The sequence below is a fragment of the Dunckerocampus dactyliophorus genome, chromosome 20 (genome assembly GCF_027744805.1).
Source record: "Dunckerocampus dactyliophorus isolate RoL2022-P2 chromosome 20, RoL_Ddac_1.1, whole genome shotgun sequence".
Taxonomy (NCBI): domain Eukaryota; kingdom Metazoa; phylum Chordata; class Actinopteri; order Syngnathiformes; family Syngnathidae; genus Dunckerocampus; species Dunckerocampus dactyliophorus.
The window spans coordinates 1,534,101-1,545,048 of NC_072838.1; the positions used below are offsets into that span (position 1 = coordinate 1,534,101).

Genomic DNA, 10,948 nt, shown 5'->3' on the forward strand with positions numbered 1-10,948 from the left:
TGCGTTGATCTCAGGTGCTCCTCCAGGTCATTCTTTGTTGTTTTTAAAACTCCACTTTTCTCCTTGGTGAAAAGAGTCTTCAGGAACTTGAAGGGATCTTTATAGAACCGAGTTCTTGTTTGTTCTTTATTCCTCCTTCGTTTCCGTGAATTCTCTGCTCTACGGAGGGATGCCAGACGTGTCTTAATGTCAGCTTGGAGGGTGCTTATGCCCCCCTTTTCTACTTGGACTTACTTTACTCCTCTAAATATGTTACATTATTGCAAAACATAAATACGACAACATAACATTTGCAACGGCATAAAGTCGACTATAGCAAGGACGTGCTCTCGGTAAGAAGAAAAGTTAGCTAGCATGAGGACTGAGCTTATCAGGCAGGTAGTAAATCAAACTCTGCTTTTGAAATATCAATGAGAGAAAAGCAACTTGCTTCGAATAAAGACTTGCTTCTAACACTCATAGCGAAACTTGAAACTGCTCGGAAAGTGTGTGCATTTTGAAGATGTTTCCTGATTCAATCTTTGGATGCCGGTTCGCCTCGGCCGCGGCGATGGTGAAGCCGAGGAAGTGCAAGAGCACACAATGCGCATGCGTGGAGATTTGAAACCAGAAAGGTGAAGGGCGAGATGTCCGGAACAGACCGAGTAGCGAGGACAAGGGCTGACCTACAATCTTTCCATCCATCTGGTTCACGAAAAGGTTCATTTCTCGAGGCTTCATGCGCACCATATGATGTCATCTTTGGGCATATTACAGGGAGAACAGGCAGGGGCACAAAAAAACACACAAAAAAAACAGGCAGGGGCACAGGATTATCCTGGTACATTCAAAGAAAAAACCCACATACCTTCCTTTGCACTTGTAAAATGAAATTCATGAAAAGGAATCATATTACGTTTTAAGACATTACTTTTAAAGTGCATAAATATGTACAGATCATTATAATAATAACCCCCCTATCTTTAAAGTCTACTGATATTGCCAATTAATCATGTAGTCTTAATAAAATAGTGGAAAAATTGTTGTGAGAGAGAGAGAGAGAGAGAGAGAGAGAGAGAGAGAGAGAGAGAGAGAGAGAGAGAGAGAGAGAGTGAGTGAGAGAGTGAGTGAGCGAGCGAGCAATACAGTACATGCAAAAGGTCAACCTGGGGACGGCAGAGAGTAAACCCAAATCTCATTTCCTGACAGACAAACAAGATGGAGGAGGATGCACAACCCCCGTAGGAGGGGCATGATGATGAACCTGGAAGGCCCTAAGCCACTTTATTTGGTACACCTGTGCAAGACAAACAGGAGCGGACATGTCAAGAAAACTGGTTGGGAATTGCAGCGTTTGCAGCCATTTTGGGGCCCAGTTGATCCTTTGGAAAGTCTTGCTAGAAGATAACAGAATGATCCTTCAACTGGCCTACAGATAAAGAAAGTGAGACATCATTGAGTTGAATGAAGCCATGCTACACACACACACGCGTACACGAAGGCGCTGTGATCAAGCACATCTGCAAACCAACACTGCCCCCTGCTGGACCACAAGCACCATAACAATGGCATTGAAAGGTTCATTTAGACGACACGGTGCCATCATTGTGGATCTCATTTGCTTTTTTTTTTTTTTTTTTTGAAGTAATAATTTACCAAAAGTGATTTTATGTTCATTTCTAGCCAGATGAAATATTAATTGGGGAGATTTCAACTATATCTGACCGAAAGAACACAAAGGCTAGTACCGCTTTCATGCAATACCACTACACTCCTCAAGGGGCGATAGTGAGCATAGCAAGTCTTTTCCGGTGGATTGGAACGCTGTTTAACAATAAAGCTTCAAATCGATGGGAAAAAACCTTACCAGATGAACAAAATCGTGTGAACTCAAGTGAAAACGCACACTATACCACCACACTCATTAACAAGTTCGTACATTCTGTTATATTTCATTTTATTGCTTGCCAAGTAAAACTGCAGCTCAACCAACGACCTCGTGGGGGTGCCAAAGACTCGACGAAGACGCTCAGAAATGTTCCAGAACATTCATTCCTTTTCTGGAACTTTTGTTGCCCTTTTGAGGTCAGCATCGAACTTCCTGTGGACACTCACCTGCCACTTCATTAGGTACGCTCGCTGACCTGAGGTAATGCTCACTTTTGTTGTCAGGAGGAACTGCGTTTTCGATGCATTAATTGGTGTACCTAATGAAGTGACCAGTGGGGAGTCGCTGTGAGACACGATTGTCCAGCCTCAGCATCTTCCCCCTCCTCCTCATCTTCGCCTTGAAGCAAGAGCACGCCCACGCTGATGTCTCATCAAGTTTTAGCACCAATAATGTGGAAGGGAAAGTGTAGTTCAGGCCTACGGTGTGCGTGTTCGATTCCTCCAAGAGCGAGGAAGCAACAGGAAGTGACAAGTTATCGCTGATGAAGGCTTACGTGAGAAGGAAGGAAGGAAAGCGTCCTCAGCAGCAGCCACAGTGGAAGTCAGCGCTGGGGTCCCTCAGGAGCTTCTTACAGTCCACGTGGAGACAGTCGATGTGGTACCAGGCATCGCACACGTCGCACTGGATCCACTGCACCGTGTCCTGCTGGGGCAGCAGGCAGCGGGGAGCCGCACACGGCTCCACCGCCCCAGACGGCCCCGCCGCCTCGTCCTCGTCCTCCTCATCGGAGGACGAGGAGGAGGAGTCCGAGGAGGAAGAAGCCGAGGAGGTGGAGGACGAAGAAGAGGACGATGGCGAGGGCAGGGACGGCCGAGGAGGAAGAGGGTGCTTCCGGGGTCGGCCTCGTCGCTTGCTGCACAGAAAAGAGCCGGGACAAATGAGATGAGCGATGCATGCTTGGGCGCCGCCCACAAGCACCTTCTTACCCGGGCTGCTGGTGAAACCTGTTGAACGCCGCCCTGCCCCTCGGGGCCGCGCGGATCCGCACCGAGGGCGACGCCAGGCTGTAGTTCTCCCCTCCCACCACCAGGGGGGAGAAAACCGGAGAGCTGTGAGCTCTCCTGCGGCCCCTCACAGCTGGCTGAGTGGGCCTTTGTTGACGGAAGGCAACCGTGTTTCCCCGCGTGCCACCTGGAAGGTGCCGCGGCGCCTCGTGCTCTTGTCGGTGCACAGCGGCCGGCTTGGGGAGGAGGGGCGGGTCCAGTCGGGTGTTGCTCATGGCGCCGTGGAAGCTTCCGATGGTCCTGATCCCCACGGGGAAGGGTTTGGACTCCTGCGGACGGCGAAGCTCACCGAGGCCATTGGGTTGGAGCGGATGAGGCGGCGGCAGTGAGCCCAGATCATCCGACTCGGACTTGTAGAGACGCCGCTTCTTCCTGCCGCGCGCTCGTTGTGCTTCCTCCTCCAGTCCTACCAGCGCTGAAGAAGACAAACACGCTCACAAGATGGACTATCAAGCTTCTCCTGCTTTGAAGGCCATCAGAACGTTTGGATCACGTCCAAAGTCAAGGTGATCCATCAGAAGCGAGCAAGTCTTACCCGTCCTGCTCCTTGGCTCGTCTGAGCTGTCGTCCTCCAGAAGGACCGTGTGAGCAGACTTCCTGCGGCTCCGGGACGCCGGCGGGAGTGCCTTGGAGGCGAGCGACGGCGGGGTGGAGGGTGGTAGGAGAGGGGAGGGGCCAGTGCTGAGAGGCGGTGGCGAGGACGAGGAGCCCGGGTCGGAGGCGGTCCCCTCATGGCTGTGGCTCCTCTTGAAGGTCCAGGCGCTGCCCTTCATCTTGCTGAGGCTGCCGATGGAGTTGAGGATGACGGTGGCCCGGTTGATGGACAGCTTGGACAGATCCACGACCGGCACCGCCTTGCGGTCCGGGTTGGTTCTGATTCGGTTCTGCAGGTCGGAGGAAAAGGTTCCCGCCTGAAAAAAAAATGAAACAACAAATGAAGAACGTGAAGAGCTGAGATGACATCGGCTCGGCGCCGTCTGCCACAGAACTCGCCTTTGAGATGGTGATGGCGTCAAAGTCCAGTGGACGAACTTTGACCTTCTGGAAGAGGAAGTAGAACTCAGGGCTCCTGGGTGATGAGTGTCCACCAAATGTCAGCGTGTCACCATCCGAAAGTTCCCATTGGACGCCGGACTGGAGGCGGACCTCATTGACCCAGGTGCCTGGCAACAGCAGCGCGGAGGGGCGTAGCCAGTGTCAGTTTGTGGGTCACCAACAGACAGGAAAACTAAACTGGGATGCAAGGCAGATACAAAACACCGCATCTCACCGTGACTACTTCTGTCCTTGATGTGGACCCTCCACCCCTCCTCCTGAGACATAGCCTCCTCGCCGCCGCCCGCCTCCCGCCGGGCGTGCAGCTCGGCGTGGATGCGGGAGACCGTCGGTGAGTCCAGCGTGACATCGCAGAGCTCGGCCGCTCGGCCCAGCCGGAAAACCGAGCTGGCGAGCGCCGGCCTGAAGGTGTAGAGGTCCCGCGCCGAGTCCTCCGCCGAGGAGCCGATGCGCAGCAGCTGGAAGCAAGGCTGCACCCCCGAGAGCATGACTGACGCCTCTGAACTTGACCTTGGAGCCCCGCCCACCCCCCGTGCGCTACAGCAGGCCGCAATGCATTCAGGGAGTCGCTCTGATTACGTGGAAGGCATCGGCCGTGAATCTAGGCGGGTATGCTGGGGGTCAGTGTGGGCCAACAGGTGATAGCATTAGCATTAGCACTGGAGAGACATGAATAAATGATGGTGTCGTGGGGGGGATTTATGAATAAAGATGTCTTGCCTCAATAATACATCATCTGTGTTCCCTCTGTGTCTCATCTGAAAGAAAACAACAAAAAAAGGATCCAGTAAACAAACACAATAACACACCTCTGCAGATTATAAACAGATGGTAGCAGACGTTTGACCCTGGAACAGACTATTCGTATTTCCATTACTTCCTATGGGGAGTATTGTTTAGCAGTTTATCGTTTTTGTAGGTTTGCGCTCGTAATCTATGCAGTTAATCCCCGCACTTTTGACCAAAAACATACACCCCAAGTCTGTAAGAATTTATAAATATGTGATAATACAAGTCAAAAAGGGGGAGGAGCCACTTGCTGTGGCCCAGCAAGGTGCACTGTATTCAGGCACACGCTCCGAGCAGCCGGTTTGCCGCTACGGAGGTCAGTAGAAGCAGAGTATAAAGTGGGGGGGCCCACCTGGCGTGGCCCAGCAAGGTGCACTGTATTCGGGCACACACTCTGAGCAGCCGGTGTGCCGCCGCGGAGGTCTCTGGCAAACCTTTTGCACTTTTCAAAGGCTGCGGCGCTGGCATCTCAGGTGGCTGATAAGGTTTTTTGTGTGCTGAGTGGGTTTTTTTCCCCTCTCATCTCGAAGCAGTGAATGTGTCTTTATAAGTGAGCTCAGGTGAAGTTACGACAGGTCGTTACCGTCACAGGCAGGAGGAAAAAGGAGCGCTTAATTTGTTACCCGCACAGTACGGGTAATCTTGCCTCATTGGAGTGTTTTTTTTATTATTATTATTCGTTATCTGAGCTATTTTTAATATTAGCGGATTTACATTTATCGGTATGACGTCAGAATACTCTGATACCAATGGTCTTTATGCTTCACTGATAACGTTGATATTTCGCACTTTGTTCGGCGGCCTTTGAAAGCACCGTGGTGAAATTCAGCAATCTGACCTCAAAGCTTGCAGCAAGGTGAACACAAGTGAATCTGATCTCATAATGCCAACACTTTATTGCAAATTTCGATGCAAAGGAGGAGGTGAACGTCAACGTCAAGCTAGCAGGACACTTTGGACGGGGAAGAGCGAGCCGTGTGTCAAAAATAGACATTTTTATGGGCGTATCAACAGACTGGTAGTTTTGGAACGTAACTTTTTGAAGTCGTAGTTGAAGCTGTCACATTCTTTGAGTGGACGTGTGGGGCCAAGCAGGCCAAGCACCAACAAGCTGCCAGCCATCACGAATACTCAAAGCTTCCGAAAACACAAGAAGTAGGTCACACATGTTGAAATAGCTGTCAATCACTTCGTTCGTTTTGGTTGTTTAGAGTTTTCGGGGTGTTCTGACCGGATGCGCTCAAAGAACGTAAGCCATCGCCTAGCTAGCTCCATCCAACACGGCAACAACAAGCTAGCGGACGTCGCTTCCTCGCGGGACACAAAAAAGTCAAAAGATGCCACTTACAGCGACAAAACAGCTTTGACCGGCTTCTCGCCTCCGACATATCCGTCGAGCGTCGACGGAATTTTTGTTTTTATTCGAATCCCCTCGTCGGTATTTAGACGCCGTCGCTTGCTTTCTTTCCTCTGTGGAGGAAGTGCTTTGAAATTTGGCGCGTCCGGACACCAGCTTCCTCGCAATTTCAGTGACGCGATTTCCGGCTTCTCTTCGATTAGCTGGCGACGAGGGCGCTTTTGGTGAGGGTATACGTCTCACGTATGGAATTTTATGTCATGATTTTAGGATGATTTTATGTTTTTATGGAATGATTTTATGAAGTGATTTTACCCTTCTTTTCTGTAAAGCACTTTGAATGACCTCGTGTATGACTTGTGCTCTATAAATACACTTGCCTTTCCACGCCCCCTCGACTTGGGCGAAATAGCATGTAAATACGGAGCTAATATCACCGATACCGATCATTTTTCAAGATCATTGAATTATTTTGTGATTTAATTTATTGATCATAATCAGAATAAAATATAGGATTTGAGGAAAAAATCACCAAGCTTATTTCTGAAAGAACAGATAAATAAATCATATGAATAACAAAATAATCCAGTGATTCCCTTTTACTTCAACTATAAAACTACTGCTGGCTCTCATTCAAAGCCCTCCCATGTCCAAGGGGTGTGTAAATAATATAACAAGATATAAATATAACAATATCAATATTTTAACAATATGAACACTACAACAAAAACACACTACTTCCGGCTCCTCCCTGATTGGCTGGCGGCCAGGGCTCCTTTAGTGAGGACATGCCCCATCGGGTTGGGCGATACAGAATTTTAGCGTCCATGTAAATGCAGAGCCAATATCACCGATACCGATCATTTTTCAGGATTTTGGGGGCCGCACGGTGGTCTAGTGGTTAGCACGTTGGCCAACACAGGAACAGTCTGGAGATGGGAAGACCTGGTTGGATTCTCCCTTGGGCATTTCTGTGTGGAGTTTGCATGTTCTCCCCGTGTGTGCGTGGGTTTTCTCCTGGCACTCCGGCTTCCTCCCACATTCCCAAAAACATGCAGGTGAGGTTAATTGGAGACTCTAAATTGTCCATAGGTATGAATGTGAGTGTGAATGGTTGTTTGTCTATATGTGCCCTGCCATTGGCTGGCGACCAGTCCAGGGTGTACCCCGCCTGTCGCCCGAAGTCAGCTGGGATAGGCTCCAGCATGCCCCCGCGACCCTAATGAGGATGAAGCGGTATAGAAAATGGATGGATGAATGATTTTGTGATTTCATTTGTTGATCATAATCACAATAAAACAGGATTTTAAGCAAAAATATATCAGCAAACTTATTTGTGAAAGAACATATGAATAATATAAATTTGAATAACAAAATAATTCAATTATTCCCTTTTATTAAAATAATAAAACGGCGATCGGCTCTCATTGAAAACCCTCCCATGTCCAAGGAGTGTGTAAATAATATAACAATATCAACTAGAAATGTGCAATATCAGGAGAAATTGAGTGTGAATGCTGGCGATGCTGACGCCGAACAGCAATGCTGCACTCGCTGTCGAATCCTGCGCCCAAACCCTCACGAGCTGACGCCGGACCAAAATGCATGACAACTGTCAAAACCACTCTCGATGTAAGTTTATGCTTTTGACACAATATATGATATGCAAATTTTAGCATGCTAATAACGCTAACCGCCAATGTAAGATAATACCTGAAAAATGGCTAAAAATGGTAACATGTAAACTGTTATCATGCTAACACCTATGAAAAAAACACTCTCTATGTAAGTTTATGCTTTTGACACAATATATAATCTGCAAATTTTAGCATGCTAATAGCGCTAACATAGCATGCTAATACCAAACATGACAACACTATCTATGTAAGTTTATACCTTTGAAAAAAACAAAAAACTAACATGTTACTATTAGCATGCTAGCAATGCTAACATGCTAGCTGTTAGCATGCTAACACCCAGCATAATAGCGCTTAATCTTTATTGAAGGTGCGGGGACAGCAACATAAAGAACACGTCTGCTGTGCTCTGTTGAAAGTCATTTAATCTGGGTGAATCTTTTTTTTCTTTTTTTTCCCTGTCCTGTCCAGCCTTTAAAGTAGATAGAATTGTAGATCTAAATGCCCTCAAGTGCTCAACAGATTTACTCTGCCAGGGAGAAGTGTGATATACACTTCAAGATTTATTTGACTTAGATGCTTGTTATTAAGCTAATTTGGAGCAACCGGACCGGAGCAGGAGGGGACAGAGAAGAAGAGAAAAGAAAACGGGGGGGGGGGGATGCGGAGGGGGACATAAGAGGGGGACAAAAAAAAGATAGAGACAAGGACAACAGCAGAAACAACAATTGTGACAACAAGAACAGAACAACAGAAACATACAGAACTACATCAGCAAATAAACGTCTGTGATGACTATAAAGACGAACAAGGACATAAGGACAAAGGACAAAACAATATCAACAACCACAATGACAACGCTGTCAATGACAGTCACAATAATAGTAGTAATGAAATGAACTATGATAGTGATCACAATGATAATACTGCATTGAAACATTCACACATAATAGTAGTAATGAAATGATGAACTATGATAGTGAACACAATGACAATACTGCATTAAAACAGTCACACATAATAGTAGTCATGAAATGATGAACTATGATAGTGATCACAATGACAATACTGCATTGAAACAATCACACATAATAGTAGTAATGAAATGATGAACTATGATAGTGAACAGAATGACAATAACTGAAATGCATATCATTGTAAAAAAAACTATAATCATATTGCTGATATCACCGTCGCTGTAATAAAACCAACAACATAATAACACCCTGGTTAACTCAGTGAGTAATGTGGGGAAGTACGTATGTACTGTGAGTGTGCATATGTACAGGTATCTCTGTATGTGGGGAAGACTTCATATATATAAAGGTGCAAGAATGTGTGGGCGTGTAATTGTCACTGAGAATGCATGAAAGGAAAGGGGCCGCCCTCCACCTCCCAGAGAGCCCCGCCCCAAATAGCCAGGCCGAGCCCCCGCCGCCAGAAGGCCACCAGGCCCACAGGGGCAGGCAGCACAAAGATCAGCTCCCTAAGAGCCAGCACGGAGAGCCCTCCCTTCCTGGGAAGACCTGCAAGGGGCCGCAGAGAGACAATCCCAGCCAAAGACAAGGCGCCGGCAGGCCGGAGGACAGCCAACACCTGAGACCAGCGAGAGATCACACACCACAAAGGCAGACGAGTACCGGGGGCCACACACCGGCAGGCCCAGAGATGCCCCCACAACCGGAAAGAAGCCCGCACATGCCGGAAGCGCCAATCCCCCCCCACCGCCACCCCCAGCCCCAGGGAACGGAGCCCAGCCGGCCCCGGGCCAGCCCCCGCACGACCCCCGACACAGGACCGCCCCGCCCAGGGATGCAGGAGGCACACCCCCCACCCACCCAGTGGAGGCAAGGGCGGCAGAGATGTATCACCCAGCACCCGACCCCATGGAGCAAACCCCTGTATGCCCCCCCCCAAAAATAAATAACTATAATAAATAAATAAATAAAAGCACACACACATACGCACGCACATACACACTCCTATGCACCCACACGCACACACACACGGACAGACACATGCGCACACACACACACACACGCACACACAGTGGTCGACTGCCCAACACCCGGAAGCCTCTCTCTATCCCCCGTTGGTAACCCAAGGAGCAGCGGAGGCGGGGACCCCGTGGTCCCCGACATACAACCTAGAGCCCGCGGCGCGGAGAGCGCGGACCGCCGGGGAGCAGGAAGACACCAGGCCACCCCATCCCAACAGTAGAACGGCGTCAGCAAGGCAGACAGTGGAGCCAGCGAGGAGGAAAGCGGGAAAATGAGCAAGCGAGCGGGCAAACGGGCGAGCAGCCAGGCGAACCACCACACAGTGCCAGCCGACACCCGCGGGGCAGCAAACCCCAGAGAGGGAGCGGGAGTGCCGCACCCCAAGCCGCAGGGAGGCCAAGCAACAGAGCCGAGAAGGCGAGACCAGCAGCAAACCAGCCGACGGAACCCACCAGCCACCAGAAGCCAGACCAGCCACACGCCACCAGAGCTGACGGCGCACCACTCGCGCACCAGAGCCCCACCCCCGACAAGCCCGCAGACAGACCGGGGGAAACGAAGACACAGACAACGGCCCAGCAGAGCACAAAGAGCAGCAGCGACAAACGCCCAAGCGCCCAGCAGAGCACGACCCCCCCAGCAGGCCCGGCCCGAGGGCACACGCCACCCCAAGACCGCAGAGGCACCTGCGGCACGTGTTAGTCCAGGGGAAGCACCGCAAGCCGCCCCCCCCGGCGCAAGCCCCAGCATCAACAGGCCCCAACGGGCCACCCCAGGGGAAGGCAGGCGAACCAGACAAAGGCATCCCACAAGCCAGGCCACCCCGGGCGAGCCACCGTGCCGCAACGGCCAGCAGACAGGTCCATGGCCACGCCCCCGACCCTGGCGGGCAGGCGCTGCGGAACAGGCACGAGGCACCCCAATCTAGCCCGCCCCACCCGTGTATGTGATAAGGTGTGATTGTGTCTATTATGCAATTAAAAAATAAATAAATAAAATAAAAGAGGACAGCTATGAAGAGCTGGTCTCTGTGTCCCTGAGGGGTGTATCTGTGTGCATGTATATGATAGGGGTGTATGTGGATGATAGCTAATGATGCAATTAAAATCGGGGGACAGCTGCCGCTCGGTGGGCCCCTCACCTGACCAGCCCCCCAAACCCTAAGTGTCTACTGT

General features: G+C 50.0%; 1 protein-coding gene across 2 annotated transcripts; it reads right to left on the reverse strand.

Annotated features, from left to right (window-relative positions):
- Positions 1 to 1,238: 1,238 nt before the first annotated feature.
- tcf19l (transcription factor 19 (SC1), like) lies at positions 1,239 to 9,417 on the reverse strand. 2 transcript variants are annotated; one of them, XM_054764805.1, is made up of 7 exons: positions 6,128 to 9,417; positions 4,205 to 4,748; positions 3,928 to 4,097; positions 3,470 to 3,845; positions 2,857 to 3,349; positions 2,424 to 2,783; positions 1,239 to 1,408 (listed from the first exon to the last, which is right to left on the reverse strand). In XM_054764805.1, exons 2-6 carry the CDS (start codon positions 4,476 to 4,478, stop codon positions 2,450 to 2,452), a joined length of 1,647 nt encoding a protein of 548 aa, XP_054620780.1. In that variant the 5' UTR covers positions 4,479 to 4,748; positions 6,128 to 9,417; the 3' UTR covers positions 1,239 to 1,408; positions 2,424 to 2,449. The 2 variants fall into 2 exon arrangements, with proteins under 2 accessions (XP_054620780.1, XP_054620779.1); XM_054764804.1 differs by having other exon boundaries at positions 1,239 to 2,783.
- Positions 9,418 to 10,948: the final 1,531 nt, after the last annotated feature.